The sequence below is a fragment of the Perna viridis genome, chromosome 3 (assembly GCF_037379345.1).
Source record: "Perna viridis isolate PV_CMFRI_1.1 ecotype Kerala chromosome 3, ASM3737934v1, whole genome shotgun sequence".
In the NCBI taxonomy this organism is placed as follows: domain Eukaryota; kingdom Metazoa; phylum Mollusca; class Bivalvia; order Mytilida; family Mytilidae; genus Perna; species Perna viridis.
In genome coordinates, this window is record NC_142447.1 from 41,759,520 (window position 1) to 41,782,221 (window position 22,702).

Here is a 22,702-nt window from a genome sequence, read left to right on the forward strand (position 1 = left end):
TTAGCTCTTATACCACGATTTCATGATTTGAATACTCTTATTATTTCCAATTTTTGAAGCAAATAATCAAATCAAAGCTTAGCACTGCACTTTTTATAAAAGGTCAAAAATAGAAATATCATGTAAATCCAATTTAATCTTGATTTAAACATAGGAAACCAAAATCCATAAATCAAATTGTAATGGACATTAATTTCATATTACATATCTTTTTAAAAGAATAATTGGATCATTAATTGGGAAGAGTGAATAACCAAAATATGACCACCAGTGCCTAAGAACACCTAGTTTTAATAAGAGTACAAAACTTCTTCCATGCACATGTTAAATCTTCAAGCATTCTTGTCATCAGTTATTATCTTTAGGTTATTCATGATAACCAATGGATTATCCTATTTGTTATACAGAATGTCTCCATAATTTATTGCTATTTTCAACATGAATTTTAAATTTTGTGATTGATGGATGAATAATGTTGTAACATTAAGACAGAGATGCCCAAGTGAAATTATCAAATTTATTTAACATTGTGATTTATCAAACAGAAAACATTGGATAAACCATTGCTATCAATAAAGAATTATATATTAAAATAGGAGGTGTGGAATGATTGCCAATGAGACAGTCATCAAAAAGCCAAGCAATGAACAATTAAACTTCTACAGGTCCCCACAAGGCCTTCAATGATGGGCAAAACCCATACCATAAAGCAAGCTGTAAAAGGCCCAAAATTAAATGAGGTACACCTATTCATAAAAGACAATATGATTTCTTAACAATAAAATCAAAATTAAAAACTTTTGATGAGGATGGGAACAAAACTTAAAAGAAGTATTGACATGAAATTTATTTTGTACATGCAGCCTGTTTGATCATTAGTTACATAAAAAAAGTCATAAAAAATGAATCAAACCAAAGACAACAAAAGAAGAAATACAAATGATAAACAGCATCCAGTATTGATCTGAGAAGCAATGTTGTACCATGAATGTAAAATACTGTGAAAAGATGCTATAAAGATGCTTAAAAACATTGAAGTATTCAGCATAAATCAAATAAATGAATCTTCAGCCACACAATGCTATTATACTTCAATCCTGTAGGGAAGTTAAAATAATCAGACAAGCAAGACAATCAAGTACAGAAAGGTTAAACTCAGACAAACTTTCATGTGTAGAATCAGTAGCATCTTTAATATAAACTGTTATCACAGAAATAAGTCTTGTCTGTTCAATATTGTCAATATTGTGTTTGTTAAATATTATTTTTTGTCATGCTTTCATATTTTGTATAATAATATGAAATTATAAAATCATCACCTTTGTGTTACCACTACAAAATGCGGGGGCATATGCCTAAAATTGGCATGAATTTGTGATGCAATGATAGTAATGCAATCTTTGGTAATGACATAACAATTGGAAATTACTGTAGCATTTACAAATCACTGATTTTTATCAAAAATGCTCATAAAGGAAATAGTGTACCATTATAATTAATCATGAATGGATAATTGTGTACTTGTAAGAAAGGGAAGCTTACATTATCTGAGTATTATAACATATATTTAATAGACTGAAGTTGAATAACATATTACAATTCAAAATACACACGTTAATGGAGAATACTCTGTGTATCAAAATGTCGATTTAAACTAATGGCAAAGAATGCATTAAAATTCTAATCATTCAGTTAACTTAAATTTAATTTCCATTTCTCATAAATCTAATTTTCCAAACAATTTTTCCTAATCAGGACTTGACTTCAGTTTTTCATAATTTTTTTTCACTTAGTTTATTAAAAAAAAAATGTCCTTGGAAGTACAATGTAGTATTTAAGTTGCCATGGCATTCAACATACAAAGCCTGACATAAGTTCAAATGTTAAGTTTTCTAATTTGATGATGAATTTCCTTCTACATCATCTTCACTTGGTGTTTCTTCGCTGGCAAGAATCTCAAGAAGCTGGTGAAATCTTTCAGAGACCTGTAAATAGAACCAGACCAATTAAATGCAAGTTTTTGTAAGAATCAGGTAAATGGGAAAAATTAGAAATATGCATGTTAAAAAACCCACTGATCTGCCAATATAATTTCACTCAAGGTTTGATAAGACCATTATTTGATATCTGCAACACTGGATTTACTCAGAAATTATACAATAGAATGTTAGAAAAATTAAGTTTTTGACATAGCTATCTGCCCTTGAAAAGTGCATTTCAACAAAAATAAAATCATAACTCAATTTACCAAAGTGGTATCATAATTTCTTGTCTTTTTTCCTTGATTCTGATGGTACAGATGGTTAAATTAAACTTTCAAAATGGTGTTTTTTTTCATGCCATGTTTCATCCACTGACAGATACTGACATTTAAGGATCAAAGGCATCAACTTTCAAGGTGAAGTTATGTTCCTTAACATTTGTCAACTGCCACTAAATGCATTTCAGATCTTAATTGAAATTGATTAACTTGTTTTTTTTTCAATTCCAAGGACTGATGTTCACCAATTCTTGCTTAATTTTGACAGTTTATTAGCAATCAAACATCAAACATGTGTATTTTTACTTTTAAACCAAATAACACAAAACTTCAACAGACAAAATGAAGGGTACTAACAAAATTACCCAACTGATAAAATCAAGGCAATAGTCGCAAGTATAACAAATGGGAAAACCTTAATCTAAATACACAATTCAAGAGATAACTGTTCACATTTCAGATACATTATGTACACTGAAAGCTCTTTAAAATGTACTTGTCCATGAATATCTTGAAGACATAAAAGAAAAACAATGTATTGTGAAATCATAAGTAAAATATATCAAATCCACTCTCCTGAGGCTTGTTTCTTGAATGAAAAAATAAGTCTGGTTATGTTTTAATGATAATTATCAATGTTGGGTGGTCAATAATGTTGGGAATAGATTCCATAAATACATTATCAATTATACTGCATAAATTGTCTCAAGGCTACAGTAAAATATTGAGATTTCAATCTGACTATAGTAACATTCTATAAAATATGCTGAACTTATGATTGATATTTTTCTACATCAGATTGACTAAAAAATCATTGCCCATTTTTTTCTAGGCAAAATCAATAAAAACAAGATTGCTTAAGGTAGCGATATGACCCCAGTCCCAAGAAATGGAGGGGGTAATAAACAAAAACATCCCTCATCAATCAATACTTGTAGCAAGAGTAAGATAAAAAAAGATATTCCCTTCTGTTGATTTTCATGAAAATGACCTGAATACCAGATAATTAAGCTTGAATGGCCAAAATGTTACTGTTAATGATGTAAAAAACAAAATTTGAACTTCATGTGAATTGAATTTGACATATAATCAGTGAATGCTTGATTAACAGTTGTTAAATAATTTATTTTTTTCTGTGTATCAAATATGTTTAAACAAAGACTTTCAATCACAGTATTACTTATACTGTATTATTATACACTAGATAGAATGTTTACCTGTTGTGGACTTTTTCCTGGTAACTGTTGACTTATAGCAATAAATGTGTCCGATCCAGGACCTTGGGTCTTCACAGCTTCCAGTATAATTCTATCTGTATCTCTGTAAATAATGAACAAAAAATTCAATTTTATATTACTGATTGTAAAACAAACACAAATCATTCACTACGACAAATAAACAACAAGAAACGATTATGTCAAATATGGCATCCTGTCCATCAAGCTGCTGATCTGACAACTTTCAACTGAATCTTTTCACTTACTGGTACTAGCCAGAAAAAAATTTATGAAAACTGAAAATATCAGTGAAATATTATTTACCTCTATACCACCAGAATAATTTACCATTAAATCTAATATATTGTAAATGAATTCGGTAGCCTAATGTACTTTCATAAGTCTGTTCCAAAAGTAACTTCAGTTGATCTCATCTTGATTAAATGACAATAATCTGATGACCTATAATTACTTAATAGATTTAAGCCTTCTACCACACTTTGATTAAAATACCTACAAAATGACAGAATATTGTCCAGTTAACAACCTAAGATTCCATCAGGTAATGCTCTATTCCCTGAAGTTTTCAACATTATTCCCTGTAATATAAAATAGCATTTTACCTATTCCATACTGATGAGTTCTCTGACAAACTCTTAGTACCAGCTAAGTCTAGAGTCTCTTCTTTTAACCTAGTTGGTTTATCCTCTCTATCTGACCCAGGTGAAGATTTATCTCCCTTGCTAGAAACATTATAGTTGTCTACCCTACTTCTAGCTGCAACTCTTCTAGGAGTAAGTCTATTTATTTCTGTTGATTGCAGAGATGATGCAGAGCTATTAGAATCAGCACTAAACCCTATTGTACTAGATTCTATCTCTGGATGGATTATACTAATGACAGATTTGGGACTGTCAACCACCCTTGGCTCAGATAGCCTACTACTGGATCTACTAAACTCCTCAACAGACTTAGGCTCTGAAGGTCTGCAATAATCATCTTCATGCTCTTGCTGAAGTACAGAAGTGGCTTGTTCTTCATCACAGGAAAAAGGAGAAGATTTTACACCAACACCACTTTTTTTGGTACTAGTTTTTATTTCAACACTCAAAAATTGAGTGGACTCTTTTAGTATATTTGGCACAGAGCTTCCAAATGTAGGAAGAGGCATTGTACTGCAGCTTAAAGTTTCAGCATGTTCATTCTCTTCCTCCACAACACAAGGCAGTTTAGAAATAGTGTTATTGGAACAGAGTCTTGAAGAATCAAACTGTGACAAAGAGGAGTCTTCTTCCCTGGCCAAAGTACATATGATATTTTCAGGTTGGTCTGAAGGATCTAAACTTTTAATCACACCAATGTTAGAAGCATCTTCATTCACAGTGAATGTACCGGTGGGTTTAAGTGTATTACTGTCTGAACTTTCTGAGCTAGAAGCAAACAGCTCTTTCACAAAGTGTTTTCCACTACCACTTGAATTTTCCCTATTTGAATGTTTAGTGTGAAGACTTTCCATTGTTTTAGGACTGGATATGATTTTGACACCAGGGAAGCCAATAGAATTATGATTGTCACAATGAACATCCACTGACACATCACCTTGACATATCATTGCAACTTTCAAAGCTTTTGCCAAAATGTCTGGACAAGTTGTTGAATCTCCTCCATAAGGGAAAGTACTGCTCGAGTTTGAGGTAATTTCAACTGCTTCTGATTTCTTGGGTGAAATGTTGGCTTCTTCACCAAGTAGTCTGAAGTCAATAGTTGATGCTGACACCCTAAGGTTCAAATCAGTGTGTTTTGGAGAAATGATTCTCTCTTCACCAAGTACCCCAATGTCAACAGTTGATGAAGAATCCTCAACACCAGAGTTTGGTTGTTTGTGAGAAATTTTTCTTCGATCTTCAAGTGTCACCATATCTACACTTGAAGGAGTAGTCTTTATATTTGTAGCACTAATACTTTGTTTAACAATTCCCATATCTTTGAACCCACTAAAACTTTCACTGTGAAAACTTGTAGGTTTTGATTGCACAATACTGGATGAACTCTCTTTTATGCTGGTTTCTTCAGTAGAGACAGGCAAGGGTGAAGTGTCCGTAGGGTCATCATAAGTTTCCAGAACAGGTTGATCTTGAGTGTGAATCATTGACTCCTGAGAACGACTATCACTACTAGATGTAAATCTACTTCTCTCTCTCCTCTTCTTTGAACCAAACATCTGATAAATAAAGAGCAATCATTAATCAAAGTTTGTTTTGATACGATAATAACTCTTTTTGAAATATTTGCTCTTATAACGAGTTTTCAATGTGTAAAAGTGCTGACCATAGCACATTTTCAATAAAGCTTGCTAAAATGAAATATTCAAATCTTATAATTACATTTGATATGTTTCTCTTATTTTATTTTGTCTGTATCAAAGTGTTCGTGCTGGGTATTTTATTTCGTCTATATCAAAGTGTCTGTGCTGGGTATTTTATTTTGTCTGTATCAAAGTGTTTGTGCTGGGTATTTTATTTCGTCTGTATCAAAGTGTCTGTGCTGGGTATTTTATTTCGTCTGTATCAAAGTGTCTGTGCTGGGTATTATATTTTGTCTGTATTAAAGTGTCTGTGCTGGGTATTTTATTTCATCTGTATCAAAGTGTCTGTGCTGGGTATTTTATTTCGTCTGTATCAAAGTGTCTGTGCTGGGTATTTTATTTTGTCTATCAAAGTGTCCATATTAAAAAAAAAAAAAAAAATTAATTCTAGAAAAGCAATACACTAAGATAAAAATAGTCCAGGGTTGTGGGCAGGTCTTATATAAATAGACCAAAACATCTGTATAAAGCTGATTTTCCAATGAGAATAACAATTCATACATTAATATGAGTTAGGCACAGCCTACAATTGAGAGGGACCATGGTTGAAAGGGGCCAGACAAAACAGGTAAACAGTTGTCCATTTTTTTTTAAAAAAGGTTCAGCGTTCCAGATCCAGATACTGTTAATAATTCTTTTTAACTGAATTCACTTCTCAGACCCATTTCTGCGGGCATTCCTGATACCTATTCTGGTTTGACAGAACTTCTATCACTAGCCTTGCATGTGATGCTCAGTAAAATCACAGGATCTAACAGATCCAGGTGAGCATGAAATAATATCCTCCTTCCTGTCAGACTTCATGTATATAATATAAATTTTTATAACAAGCTCCAAGGAATTGTATTTGATGAATAACATTGAGCTCATGAGTCTTCTTTATTAACATGAACTCCATTCATAACACAACCCTCATGATAACAGGAGGCAAGAACTTTTAAAATATGTTGTCCTTTAAATTTTCTCCACAAAAACCACACAGTAATTAGAAAAGTCATTTTCTTTTAATCAATTCTGTCACATCAAAATGATGTAGATACTACAAGATTGAATAAACATTGTTTTGAGAATGTTATATGCAAATTATGCAAGGATGATTGAAGAAGCAACATAGGAGGCATTATAGTTACCAACTCAAGTATGTTAAATACTTTCTTTGGATTATCTCCCTTGCAAGCATTTCAAAATAATTAACTTCATGCTTACTATAAACATGATCACAATTAATGGAATTATTAAGAAAGAATTTTACAAGCTCTGAAAATCTAAAACCCTGATGTTGAATGTCTCCTCTAGCAATAATGGACAGTAATTATCTTCCTAGTATACGAAATGTGATCACACATAGTTTCAACAAAATCTTGAGTGAGCTACACTAAACAAAATAAGATGTAAGGACAAGGTAATTCCCGTACACCCACCACACCTTTATGAATAGAACAGTAAAATTGAATTTGAAGTATAATAAATTATGGCGACTAGTTGTATTTTGACTATTTCAATTATAACTACCCAGTAAAGTATGTTAGTGTCTGAATGAAGAGTCAAGATAAACATGTTAAAGTATCTTTTCATGGAGATGTGATGATCTGGTATACTGTCCCTGAAGACTTTTTTCTTAACAGTAATAAAAACCCAGACATAAAAAAAAATTTAAGATAAAAGCAAGATAATTTACATTATCATCCCTAGAGACAAATATCTAATATCAAGTCTGTATGACAAAATTCTCTGCTAAAACAATAATGTCATCTTCAATAAGAGAACGGTTGACATTACCTTCATTAGTCTAAAACATGCATTTTAAACAATGGCAAAAAATTAATTGGTTTATGTGTAACACTGCCAAACCAGTAACATGTTTCATCAACTAATAGGCATCCAAATTATATCAATTTAAGGGTAAGGATGGTTTTTTTTTCTTCTTTGGCAGCAATTAAATACATTACTAAAAGGTTATTTGTATGATTAAACTATATTTCACATTATTGTCTACTGATTTGTAGATGGAAAGAAGGCATCTACTGAGATTTGTCTAATGTCACTTGTCCCTCACAAATTAAATGAAAAACAATCAGTATTAGAACAAAAATTAAAAAAAAAGACTTTCCCTGGACGGAGTTTCAAACTCCTGGTTAGTTCAAATAAATTTAAAGAAAAGAATTTTTGTTGACACTTTCAATATCAGAAGCTGCAAAAAGTAAGTAAGAGTGACAATTCATAATATAAGGAAAATGTCCATAAAACAATGCAAATGAATTAATCTAGAAAAACAGACCATACCTGCACAACAAAATGTTCTCATAAATTCTAATTCTGGTCAACAATTTAGAAAATACTGATACAAAGAGATACTTCTTTGCAACATGTACATCAACTTGAACTTTCATAAATCAATTATCCTACAGAACAACTCTATCAAAAACAATCACATGAGGTTTCAGTTTTGTTACCAATATAAAAGCTAACCTTAGGTAATAAGGAAATATCAACATTTTCCTTCTCAGCTATAGGGTCATCAACAAGCCAGGCAGGAGTAGAAGGTGGTATAGGACTGACACGAGGTTCCATACTGTCAGGTTTTGTTGGTTCTCGTGATCGAGTTTTAATAGGCTTGTGATAAATTACATTGACCTTTTTCAGCACCTTGTTACTAACTCTGAAGTACAATTCCCCATCAATAACCTGAAAGGATTACATACCATAAGTTTAATTATTATTTGTCATGAAGGTCTTACCAATTTCCTTCATTTAATCAATCTTTAAAAGAACTCTGCTGTTAAAGACATGATGTAAAAATATATTTCTCAGATTCAAAATTAATGCCCCACAGGCAAATAATTCAATTAACTGAGAAACTTCCAATAAAGGACGCAGGAAGCCTGAACTGCACAAAATCTACATTGATTACAATTAATGACCTTGTTGATGAGCCACAGAGAAATGAAGTCAGTATAATACTTCTTGATTACATCCATTATCAATTCAGCAATAAAAAAAATCATAAAAAGTAAAATGCAATTGATTGACTTCTTCATGAACATAACTACTTTTTTAAAATAACAAGGCCATAAAGATAAGGAAAAACAAACAAATTGAAAGTTTAATAAAGTAGATCATTTGATGTATTGACAGTCTGACTGATCAGAACCATCTCTCTGACTGATCAGGACCATCTCTCTGACTGATCAGAACCATCTCTGAGAAAAAAATTCAAAGCAAGCAAGAAGTGTACTTTGACAGCAAATTTGACTAAATCTTTTACTTGAATCTTTTACTTTTGTAAATGATAAAAAAAGTACACAAAATGAAATTAGTTTCACTCCAACTTACAAATAAGTCAAGTTATATGATTACATGATCTAAAATCAAAAACGCAAAGCATGGTAATAATTGATAAACCAGAGAATTCTAGTCTTATATTACCACAAGGACAAACCAACTTAACAATTATGCCAATTTAATTGTCTGACTCATTAAAATTTTCTTATCAAATTATGGTACCTTCAATTAGACAAAAAGTTAGCTAACATAACAGGGGAAATGACTCAACAGAATAAACCCCAAAGAGAATCATAAAAAGAGGACATTATTCAATAAACCTTACAAATGACTGCACTTCTTGCTTACTTAACTTAAGATAACATCCACAAGACCATTCTTATTGAAATAAATCCTATTACATGTACATCACTTTTTTGCACATTAACACAACTTTTTATTGAGAGATGTGAAATATCTTTACTTTTTTATTTCTAAAAATCTAATTACCTAAAAAAAGCCAACCACAGTTAAAACATGAAATGGGATGAAATTAAAAGCTTCTGGTATAGAATATATTACTAATCCAGTAAAAAGAAACCCACAAAAGGCTCCCAAGAGCAAAACAACAGCTTAAATATTCAATGGCTATTGTCAGCTACATATTTGAATTCCTTCAATTGCAAATCAGCTTGTTCTCTCAGATACTTTTTCACATTTTTAGAATTTTCAACAAGTTTACAAAGGCATAGGTATTATCACAAATTACAATTGAATGTATGTTAACAATTGTAAATACTGTACTTTTAACACAAACTAATTTTAGACATACTACCTAAGTTGTTCCAAAAAAGAACTTGTTCATAGACAGTGCATGTACCGGTAGATATGAATCTCAAACAAAGTCATGTTATGATGAACTTTGATAGTTATGTTATTAAGTTAATCAAATATAACATGAAGTTGTACGTGTTGTTGTGCTAACTATACCCCTACTTGTACAGAAAGTTGATATTAGACAGCACAAAAAAATCACTTAAAATGTATGCCCAATTTTATATAATGCAACACACCAAATATGAGACCAATCCATCCATTGCGAGCCAAGATTTTGTGACCAAAATTTTCTTTATCATTCCATGAATTGAATAAAGAGTTTCGTGAAGAGTAGCATGATACCACTGTAGTGATTGATCCTTGAACAGTTAGAGCAAGTTTAGACACAATATTAGTTTTGGCACACTTAAGCATAGGGACTTACAGTTCATTATGGACACAACAAAAGGATAGTACATAAGACTAAATACAGCACAAAATTTAAAATTTAATAATTTTCAAAATTGAACCCAAAATTAAAAAAATGATTTTTTGGGGTGTGTGTGGCCCCTTTGAATTTGAAAAAGGTAACAGATATCTGAAATCTGATTGAAAAAAGCAGGCAAGAATTTTCATAAGGAATCCAATAAAAATTAAAAATTAAAAATCGGACCATAAATAAATAAAAAGCTTTGCTAAGCACAGTATATGACCGTAGCCAGTTGAACTCGGCTCCTTGAGGCAAGTGTATACATAATATTAGTTTTTGACACACTTCAACATAGGGACCTACAGTTCATTATGGACACAACAACTCATTTGGACACAACATTTTGATATTCAATTCAAGTATAAAGGTCTGGTTCAGAATGCATTTATGGATCCATTTTGTACCTCATAATGATAGGGTTAATTTGGTACCCACACTTTTTAAAGCTTTTGTATTTAAGCTAGGGTATTCATATGGAATCCAAATAATTTTTTTTAAAAAATCAATCATAAAATAAAAATGTTCATATTTTTGGGATGTAGTCCTCTTTGGCCCTTAAAAACTTGAAAACCGTCAAACATCTGGAATCTGATTGAATAATGCACAGACTTGTTTTTTTTTTTTCATGATGACTATTATAAAAAAAAATATTCAAAACCAGACCCGAAATAAACAAGATATCGTCAAGAAATCAGAAAAAAACTTGTAACTGGCCCCTTATTCATATTTGCTTTGTCAAAGCCCCAAAAATCTCCTAGTATTCATTTTGTGGTATGGCACCTTGTAATATAATTTCAAAAAGATGCATTTAGTAATAGTCAAGTTATTTTCATGACATCAGGAAAATGCATGTTTCTGGCCCATAATTTCTGAGAAGTTCAAGTATTTACCCCCAAAAAATATATATTAGTTTGACCATTGTGGTATAGAATATTGTGGAACAATGCCCTTTATATAAAGCCATACCCCAATTTGTAATCAATACATCCATTAGGAACCAAGATAATTGTGACTTAATATGGACAAACAGACAAAGTGATTCCAAAATACCACCAACTACTAGAGTGGGGGTATAAAAATCAATTCCCGAATGTGCCATAAAATCTTTGTTGTACAGGTACTCACTTTAAGACAACATGAATAACAATGTCTATTTCTCTTCAGATAGTTCTGATCCAGGGTGTTCTTATGACAGGAACATTGACACATTTTAGTACCGTTAATATCTTGCTCATCGGGTAGCTCTATAACTTCATATCCATCAGGATCTGGTTCTGTATCACTATCATCTAGAGTTATCTCTTCATAATCCGTTAGATAACTACAAAATTTTACAATACTTGTAAAACAAAATAATACATCTACTACACCAACAGCACTGATTAATATGGTTAGGCCTTATAAAACCACTCAACAGACATGTACCCGTCCACAGTCAGGAGATGTTGGACATTAATGTGTCAGCGAGTTTATTTGCCTTTTTTAGTTTATTTGGAAGAAGTATCATTGTTCTATTACCCTGGATTTTATTACTTTTGTTGTCAAAGCCTTTCAGAGCTAACTTAAAGGTATGTTTAGACTTGTTGAAGACCTTTTGGTGATCTATGTATATACTACATTTACTTTTATAGAGGTTATAGGATGGTGCATCTATTGTGTTTCACCATTTCTGTTCCTTTTCTATTTATCAAATGTTCCCTGCATAAAAAATCTGGATAATGCACATAGAAATAAATTATGTAATTTAAATTTTACTCTTGGACTTTCTCCTGCCAAAATGTCACAAACACCAATATCAATATGTAGATCACAAAATTCTTAATTCTATTTTGAAAACATGAATACATTATGGAGAAAGTCTTTATAATAAATAGAATAATCAATTGGCTATCATGAATAACCAAAATGTCAATAACACTTAAAGATTAACTTGTGCAAAGAACAAGTTCCACTCACTCGCTCACTCGTTAAATTAAGGTGTTCTTAGGCACTCATGGTCATATTTTGGTTATTCACTCTTTCCAACTAATTATCTTATCAAAATTCTTACAGTGCAATTAACTGACACTGTCATTTTCAGTAACTTTTACCACATTCAATGCTATCATTTGCAAACTTTAAGATATGATAAAAATATATTTTACTAACAAAACTTGAGATTTGAAATATAATACATGTATATGAGATATGAAAGTGTAAGTTTGTGAGATACCTTTAAATTGTTAGAGTTACATTGGATAAATTCATAATAATCATCAAATTAACAGACACATAATTAATATGGGTAATAAACAAGTAAAAAAGAAAGACCTTTCTAAAAGGTATAAATAGAACTACATACAAATAAAATTTGTTAAAAAAGAATGGGAGGCCCCAACTTTTGGCCTTACATCTGTGGTGAATGACACCACATATGATGAGAAGGGAACCTCAACTGACTACATTAAACCAGAATAGTCAACTGACTACACTAAACCAGAAAAGTCAACTGACTACTTTAAACCAGAAAAGTCAACTGACTACACTAAACCAGAAAAGTCAACTGACTACACTAGACCAGAAAAGTCAACTGACTACATTAAAGCAGAAAAGTCAACTGACTACACTAAACCATTTAAGTCAACTGACTACTTTAAACCAGAAAAGTCAACTGACTACACTAAACCAGAAAAGTCAACTGACTACTTTAAACCAGAAAAGTCAACTGACTACACTAAACCAGAAAAGTCAACTGACTACACTAGACCAGAAAAGTCAAGTGACTTTCGGAGCCTAACAATTATCAATCTTTGTGGGAAAAATATGCTAAGTTAAAAGATTAAAACAAATGAGTGAAAACTGATAAAAAAAAATAACAATTGTGTTAAAGTAATTACCGGTATATGGACTGTGTCTTTGCAATCATTCATACCCATAAGGAGGCAGTTCAACCAAATATGATTACCTGCTGTTCAAGGAACTGCTCCTGTTATTCATCAGACCAAGATACTGACTAGGCAATACTTTTCTTTTGTGAAGCTCTGTTTATGTTTTACAAAGCAATCACCAGATCTCTGCCATATCACACCCACTTAGGAAATGTTTAGCACAGATACAGTTGACTATGAGGTCAAAAGTCAAGGTCACATAAAGGCCATCTTAGTACACAACATACTGACACAGAAAAAAAACGTGAAATCCTTTCCCTTTCCAACTTAAAAAAAAGTCTTATTGAGGTAAAGTTGATGAAAATTAAACACAGTATACACCATAATTGAACTTGACTTGTATTTCATTAAGGTTAGAAACATTCAGTTGAGAAGTACTTTCATAATCATAACAACACAGTGTGACAGATGGGTGATGGAAGAGCAAATAAATTGATATGAGGTTCACTTATAAACCACCTACTCACTTTTTAGGGGTTTAAATACATACATGTATTATTTCCATTTGGAAAAAAAATCATAATGGAAATACTCATTTATTTCAAACTATTGCAAAATACCTACACTAAGTGTATCCAATATCAATTATAATTTAATAAAAAAGTTTACTAAAGTATCAATGTATATTGCCTTTTCATAATGGCCTAAGTTGTTACATGGATTTGGTATTAATAATGGCATAGGAAGGCTGTACTCAGCTATGATCTACCCAGGCAAATAACAATGCCAACAAGATACATGTAGTCAATGATGAGGATAAATCCTTTAACTTCTGCACAATTTATCCAATCAAAATTGCAATACAGTATGCACATTTACACTTCATTACAATACATCATACAAAATAAGGAAGGCATCTAATATCCATTTCAAAGAGAGACAGCAAAATATATGGGAGATACTTCATTTATCTATGGCAGCATTTTGTTTCCTGTTAAGATACAGTTTAGATTAAAAAACATAAAACTGACTATACTGAAAATATCCAATATGGATTTTCAGTAAAACATACACAAGTCTAACATTTTCTGTATTGTACAGTGTATAATAATCTATTTATTATTTAAAGCTATGATAGAAAAAAAGTACATTATGATCTATATTCTAATTTGCATTTCTGAGCAGTAAGAAACCTTGACATTCAGGTTTGTAAGACCAACTTCAATATGAAATTGGTATCATTGTTTGGATATCATCCACTATGAAGCTTTTCGTTGTAGAAGGTAAGGGATGGTCATGTGAGGTAAATCAAATTTTGTCATTCATCAATAAATATAGCTGTATGATAATATCTTATTCAGTTTCTATATCAACATAATTTAGAATATCTTCTACTGTACCCAGCCAGTTTCTAATATAGGTTCTATCCAACCTTAAAATGGAAATTAGTAAACTGTCACATACCAATTGATATGCAAAAATTACCTACATGTACTGCAAGAGGATTGATTGTAAGAAAACCATTATTTTCTGTCTACTAAAGCACTCAGACACAGGGGACAAAATTGTCATTTTTTGTGATTTATAATGCTATTAATTTTCCATAATGCCAAAACCTATTTCAATTCAGATGCATCACTTAGAATTGGCTGAGGGAATAACTTACTCAATTGACATTTTATCCAACAATGTTTTGTGGTATAAAAGACTGGTGGTCATTACATTCATTTAATCATATTTTTTATTGTTACTCAAGCCAAAGATAAATCTTTAGTAAGAGAAAAGGTCAGGTGCTCTTGTCCCAACGCAATAAAAAATAACAATACATTATCTCTTGAGGGCAGAAATTTACTATTTTTTAACCATGATAGAAAAGTAGTGGGAGAAAATTACTGTGTCCAGTCTTTCATGTTGTAATGATAGTAATTACCTCACATTGGCATCACTAATACAATGTGAACAAGGATGATATGGCAAAAAGGAAGAATTAAATAACTTAACCTTTACAGAAATCATTTGATGTCTAGTAGCCTAACCAATATTTAGCATTAGATCAACATGCTGACATTGACTGAATTCAAATTAAAGATGTTAAAAACAAAACATTTTGTTAACAAAACAATGGTCATCCACCTACCACATTCCCATCTTACTGAAAACACAAAAATAGAAACTGCGTCCTGGTTGCTATATTGTGATGTATAATATTGTTAACAAAAGTTCTTCATGACCACAACAATAGAAAGTTAATTATAACTTGCTGCTGACGGTTTGCCTTATTTACTTAATAAGTCCTTTGCACAATAATAATATTTTTTTCTTGAGTTATTTAAATGTGTCTTTCGTATTCTCAATATAATTTTGATTGAGTAATTTGGTTTATTTCTTTGATTTATTCAATTTTCCCCATGTAACTTCCATACACAGCAAATTATAGAAATGCTTAATACTTCTTTTTAAAAATAGTAAAATATAGCCATGCAATGCTATCCACTTTTTTCTACATGCAAACACAGTTATTGGTATTAAGGAATCAGTCCTTCCTTCAGTTTGTTTTTCCATTTGTCTGTTTCAACATTTCTCTATCCAATAAAATAGCAGTTTTTTAACAGTTCAAATTACAATAAACATGGCTTTCATATGTTTTGAGAATGTTATCTTATCCATTTTTTTATATGTTAAATTCAACATTTTTGAAGTTTCATGATTGAAGTTTCTTGCAAAACAAGGATTTGAAAAATAATCATAATCTCTTTCTTCACAAAACTGGCAAAAATAATCATATTTCTTCCTACAAAATTGGCTTGACTATTTAGAGTTCATTTTACTTTTAATAACCTATAAAGAGATTATGAATTGAACACCTGTGTGAATGCAAGATAGTGAAATCTCAGGAACTTATGGGTAAGATTAAACCATTCTCTAGGGAAGAGAACTATTATTACCTACTGATGTACCTAGTCCATGCTCCCAGTTTTTAGTGGAGTCTGGGCTGCCCATTTCTTTTTGTTGTTTTGTATGTGTTCTTTGGTAATTTTAATGTTCTTTGTTGTCGTGTCTGGTTTTTTAACACCGTAAATTATTCTTTTGATTACTGCTCAAATCTTGGTTCCTTTGATTATCCTTTCCCTTGCACATTGATAGCTTGTGTTTTCTCACTATGAATTTGTTTCTGATTTTTTAAAAATTGAAATCATGCCACATCAATATGGCCAGGAATACACCATGAGTAGGTCACGTAAAAATAGTCACTGTTTATCCAGTTTTCAGACACGAATGGATAAAATATGACTGATTTTATTGTGCTACTTTTTATGGGGAAAGTGCACCTGTTCTGTCTCAAGTTGTATTTGAGAAAAGAAAATCTAGCAAAGTAAGAAATAGAAATGTTCTTGTCTTTTTTAACTGAGGAAAGTCACCTGCACATGTAAACAATGAACATAAACATGTGTAACAAATAATTAATATATTTCAGGTCATAAAACATAGACATGGTTCAGTTGGTTTTGAAGCAATGTGTACTACTAAGCAGGAAAGCAAATTAACCTAACGAGGCTCTGAGGAGCCTGAATCATTCACCTGGTAAAATTTTTGCCTTTCAAGATCAATAACTCTAACAAGGAGTTGTCATAACAATTTTGACTCAAAGAAGACTTTGAAAGGATTTAGATAAGAATCATTTCATCAATTGAAAGTTTCTTTCTATTATAATTCTCAAGATATTGGCTGAAAACCACTATAAACATAATTTTTCACCTTTCAAGGGCAATTACTCTAACAAGGAGTCGTCAGACATCTTTGATCCCTGCAGACTTTTGTCAGCCTTATTATAAGGTTCATTTCAGCAATTGAAAGTTTCTATCTATCATAGTTTTTGAGATATTGGATGAAAACTGTACAAAACAATTCACCTTTCAAAGGCAATTACTCTAACAAGGAGTCGTCTGACCACTTTGATCAAATGTAGACTTCTGTAGGCCTTATAAAAAGTATCATTTTGGCAATTGAAAGAATTTGGCTAAACGGTTTTGGAAATATATGAAAAAAAATTCTGACTGACCCATTTGTTCTATCTTAAGTAATAGCGGCCATATTTTTCAACAAATCAACAATCCCATAACAGATCTATGCAGAATACCCTAAGGAATATTCATACCAAGTTTGGTTCTAATTGGTCAAGTAGTTTCAGAGAAGATTTTTGAAAGAAAGAAATACCATTAAAAAAGGGGAATTCTCCAATATGTCATAATTTAGTTAAACCTAACAGTTTTGGAGATATGTGGAAAAGACTTTAGTCTTACCCCTAAGTTCTATTTTTTGAAAGAGCAGCCATGTTTTTTGACAGATCAAAAATCCCCATGACAGCTTTATGCTGGGTATCCCAAGGAACATTCATAACAAGTTCAGTTCTAATTGGTTAAGTAGTGTCAGGGGAAAAGAGTTTTAAAAAATTGTTAATGATGGAGGATGCAAAGTGATGGCAATAGCTCACCTGGCCTTGTCAGGTGAGCTAAAAATGGAAGTTGAAACCTGAGGAAAAAAATAGCTTCAATAGGATAACAAACCTTAGGTGTGACAGATAGAAGAAAAGGCAAGCATACTCATAGAGAATCCATATGCAATTCAACTTTGTCTGACGGACATAAAATTGAAACATATTTGATTTAGTTCTTATGAAGTATATATGTACATGACCTTGAAGCTGACAGTTAGATGTTCAGACCACTACTATATAAGCTAACTCTATTTTCAAAATACAATGTATTAAAAAATTTGTCAGGGAAAATATCAGATAGGTACCCATGATTATAATTTCAAGATGACCTAACTAATAGGCAAGCCCGAAGCAATAGTCAAAAGAAGAAAATCTTAATCATCCTTTAATTAAATCCAAAAATAAAAACAGTATTTCTTTCATTGTTTGGGAGAACTATAATTAATTTTTAATAGTAAAAGAACAAAACTATAAATGGCAAAGTTATTTTGGTGAAGCCATATAATAAAGTAATTCTTAAATAAAGTTGAACATACCTCATCACATGAGTCTGAAGTTTAATTAAGGTTCATCAATACCTTTCTACAAATATGGCCTTAATTTCACTAATTTCCCACTGATTACACACAGACTTGTGTATTTAGAAGAATTTAAATGCATAGCAGCCCCTAAATATGAGAAAGTTGCATTAATTTTATGTCAAATTATATATATATAAAAAACTGGCCTGACTTTTGCTGTTTTAATTTCATCAACTTTGCAGAGAGGCTGAAAATGAACAAAGTCTGGATAATGTTTTGAGGTGTTAATTTAGCATTAAATGTAAACTGTATTCACATTGACATGCTGGTCAATAGAAGGATAATAGCCACCTATACACAATAAGTGATTTCAGTTGTGTAAATGAGTGGACCATATCAAATGAATCTCAGGTGTTTATTTTTGCACTCTCTGCAAAATTGACAAAATTAACCCTGCAAAAGTCAGATCAGTTTTTGATATAATTTTACATAAACTTGATGTAACTTTTTATATCTAGGGGATGTTATGCCTTAAAAATTTTCTAGATACAAAGGTAACCGTGAACCTTAAATCACTAATATGAAATTTCATTGCTCCTGGCTAGCTTTATAGAAAAATCATTAAATCATTGTTTTCCTATTCAAATATGTCAATCTTAAAGATTGCATTAAAGTTTAATCATATTTGGTTGACTGGTACTTTGGATATAATTCAGATTTCCAAGATGTACTCAATTGTTTTAAAAGGACAGGGTAATAAAAATTATAAACAGTCTAATCCAACTTGACCTATATTTTATGGTACAAAGTTTTTGTAAAGGTTTGGGAGGGCTGAACTTTAAGTATGTGTGTGTTGATTAAACTGACATACAAACATAAAATGTGTATCCCAAAACACTCAAATTAAACATTTAGTTTAAAATAAATCTAAAATTACCTTTCAGGGGGTCTTTCATCTTCAAAGAACACTGACAATTCATCCATCAAATGAGGCTGCATCTTTAACATAGGTTCCAATGCTTCCCTCAGCTCTTTTATATTTCTTGTTTCACTGAGTGACCATCTTGAAAATATTTTCATCATCTTTTGATAGTGTGATGGATGCCTAGCTAAATACACCTACAAAAAGGATCTTCAGCATTCTTGTTGCATCAAAAATGATGGCAAAATAAATACTTTAGTTATCTAAAGAACATCATTTGCTTTAAAAATTATAAAATTTAGAAATCAGCATTCCAAGGTCTCCTACAAAAATTATCTAAATACAGTTTAAGGTTTGTAACAAGCTTTCTGATTAGTTAGATCTCTTTGAGCAAACCATGTTATTTTGAATAACCTATTTTGGTACTGTAAAGCTACGAGTAATCAAGGGAACCAAGGTTCAAGCGGAAATCAAACAAAAGTAATCCATGGGACAAAGACCAAACAAGGAAAACAGACATACACAACAAAGAACATTAAGTAACTAAAATAATACAGTGAAACTTCTCCAAACTGGACCCTCAGAAAACCGGTCTTTCCTTCCAACTGTCCGTTTTCAAAAGTCCCTTTTTTTGGTCCTTTTTTCAAAACAGTAGGGAGCACTACTGTCCAAATTTAATAGGAACCATCTTTCAGGTGTTAGTAAATTCATATAAAAATTTCAGAACATTGGTCAACCACAACTTAAAGTTATTGCACAGAAACAAAGTGTCCACCGATGAAGGCATTGACTACAGTGCCATAGCATATGACCGAAATTTTTTTTTTGGTCGAGTAAAAATGGCTAGAAAATTTTCTCCCAGAACTCAACTACATCTTTACAGTATTTCATTAATGCTATTAGCATAAAACAAGTTTTAAAACTACAACTTATCGGGCATTTATGTAATGATATAGTTAAATTTTCAACTTAAGGCTAAATAAGACTAGAACATAATAATTAGTTAGTAACAAACAAAAACATATACCAACCTCAAGCTTCCTAAGGAAAGTTTTGGCTCGTTTAAATTCTTGGGAAGCCTTAAAACAACCACATTCTAATGCTTGCTCTGGCAGCAAGAATCCAGCAAAATCACTCAATAACTCAGGATACCCTGTTAATAGTACCTGCAGGTCCTTGTATAACTGAAAGAAGTAAGAAATAGTTATTAGTGGATGAAATAGATATATAATTCTGTTAACAAAATAAAAAAAAGAGGCTCCCAGGAGCCTGAATTGCCCACCTGGTTGAATTTTACCTTTCAAAGGCAATAAATTTAACAAGAAGTTGTCCAACAATTTAGACTCAAGAAGTCTTTGGTAGGGCTTATCATAAGGATCATTTCAACAATTGAAAGTTTCCTTTAATTTTTCACAGTTTTCAAGATATTGACTGAAAACTATTAAAAAAAAGTCATTTTTCCCCTTTCAAGGACAATAACTCCTACAAGGAGTCATCTGACAACTTTTATCCCTGACGACTTTTGTAGTCCTAATAATAAGGATCATTTCAGCTACTGACAGAAGTTGGCTAAACCTAACGGTTTTGGAGATATATGCGAAAAACTACTGTCTGACCGCTATGTTCTATTTTTAGTAATGGCTGCCATGTTTTTCGACAGATCATAAATCCTTACATCAGTTCATTACTGGATACTCCAAGGAACATTCATACCAAGTTTGGTTTCAATTGGTCAAGTTATGTCAGAGGAGAAGATTTTTGAAAGAAATAACATTAAAAATAGCAAAAACCATTGAAAAAGGGAAATAACTCCAACATGGCTTAACGGATTAAAACCAAAATTTGACCCGAGATAGATCTTATCATGCTGAACACTTTTACCCAAGTCAGAATTTAGTTAAACCTAATGGTTTTGGAGATATATGTGAAAAACTACTGTCTGACCCCTATGTTCTATTTTTAGTAACAATGGCCATGTATTTCAACAAATCAAAAATCTCCACATCAGTTCTATAAAGGATACCCCAAGGAACATTTACACCAAGTTTGGTTCAAATCAGTCAAGTAGTTTCAGAGGAGAAGAGTTTTGTATAATTGTTAATGACAATTAATGGATCACGTCCATTACAAAAGCACCGAATTAACCGTGATTAAAGTTTGTTTATTCATTCGTTCTGCCAATCACGACAAAAAAAAATGAATTTATCAAGGATACTAATCTGCATTACAATAAACATCACGATTGAGGGTTTCTGACGCATATTTTTTATGTATGAAATGTGAAATAACCAAACATTTTATTTTTCAATTTACATGTAATTTTCTTTTTTTAGCAACAAAATAGCCAGTATTAAGAACCCTGTACACATGAATAATTTGACTTTAAACTTGTAATTATTTGTTTTATAAATATGAAATTCACCAATGATTTACAATCAATCAATCAATTCTTGTACATGTACTATTTTTTATCCAAATCTAATAGTCATGCAATGTCTATAGTACAATGACAGCAGCAAGTAATCCAACAACATGGAATAATAGTCCCAATTCTATCACCACTAATCAACACTAAACCTATGGGAAGAGACATACAACCAATTATAGTCCTGAAGCCTGAAAACAAAGTATATTTAACAAATGAGTCTAGCCATTAAAGAAGTAATCAAAGTTTACAAACAGGAAGTTGATATGGGGCAGACATAGACTAATCCCTGTTAAAGTATGTATATACAAATATATTATAGAACAACAATGGCACTATGTTTTTTTTCATAAAATCCCATTCAGTGGTTTTAGAGGACTTGTGGATTTGTAAAGCAAGAGAGGTCATTTTCAAAATTTCTGCAAATGAATAAAAATTGTTAAGTTAAGTTAAATTTGTCCTCTGTGGTTTAAAAATAGCATTGGCAGCAATATTTTATGATGTACACAATTTTTGAGGTAGATAATAATGAAAAGCAGGTAAAGAATTGGTTACAACTCACAGAACTATGACACAAAATCCAGGTGAGCTAAAACTGGCAGAAAAAAAACCATAAAAATCATTGAATACATAACCCAAAGATGACATAAATTCTTGGATTGTTCCATATTCATTTTAACAATAGTGGCCATTTTGTTATAACTACCATAAAAATAATCCAAATATGACATTTTCCACTACATACACCTCAGATAGAGCAAAATATATGGTTTCAGAGAAGATTTTGTAATCAAAACTGACACAGTAAGAGAAACACCAATAAACCTACAGTCCAGGTGAGCCAATGACATCAACTATGTTTTTTACAGTTCATATTTACAGGTTTTTTTATATTTCTTTATTCCTACAATCAACTACATAATTAAATAAAATTCCCATTTGTATTTCCAAGAAAGTTCAATATTTTATACAAAAGAATCTATACATGCTATTTGCAATGGAATTCTGTTAAGGTCCAATAATTGGCTTTCATTTACTAAAAAAGCAAAAATGCTTGTCATTT

The 22,702-nt window shown here is 31.4% G+C and overlaps 1 protein-coding gene across 4 annotated transcripts in view; it reads right to left on the reverse strand.

Annotated features, from left to right (window-relative positions):
* Nucleotides 1-209: 209 nt before the first annotated feature.
* Nucleotides 210-22,702, reverse strand: part of LOC148622309 (GON-4-like protein) — a 97,655-nt gene continuing 75,162 nt past the window's right edge. For all 4 annotated transcript variants that reach the window (XM_088572117.1, XM_088572121.1, XM_088572120.1 and 1 more), the window contains exons 23-29: nt 20,246-20,398; nt 19,230-19,411; nt 11,535-11,730; nt 8,312-8,527; nt 4,101-5,698; nt 3,478-3,580; nt 210-1,985 (exon numbers count right to left, since the gene is read on the reverse strand). In XM_088572117.1, coding sequence (XP_088428243.1) covers nt 1,893-1,985; nt 3,478-3,580; nt 4,101-5,698; nt 8,312-8,527; nt 11,535-11,730; nt 19,230-19,411; nt 20,246-20,398 — 2,541 coding nt within the window. In that variant the 3' untranslated portion in view covers nt 210-1,892. The remainder of the gene's footprint in view (nt 1,986-3,477; nt 3,581-4,100; nt 5,699-8,311; nt 8,528-11,534; nt 11,731-19,229; nt 19,412-20,245; nt 20,399-22,702) is intronic.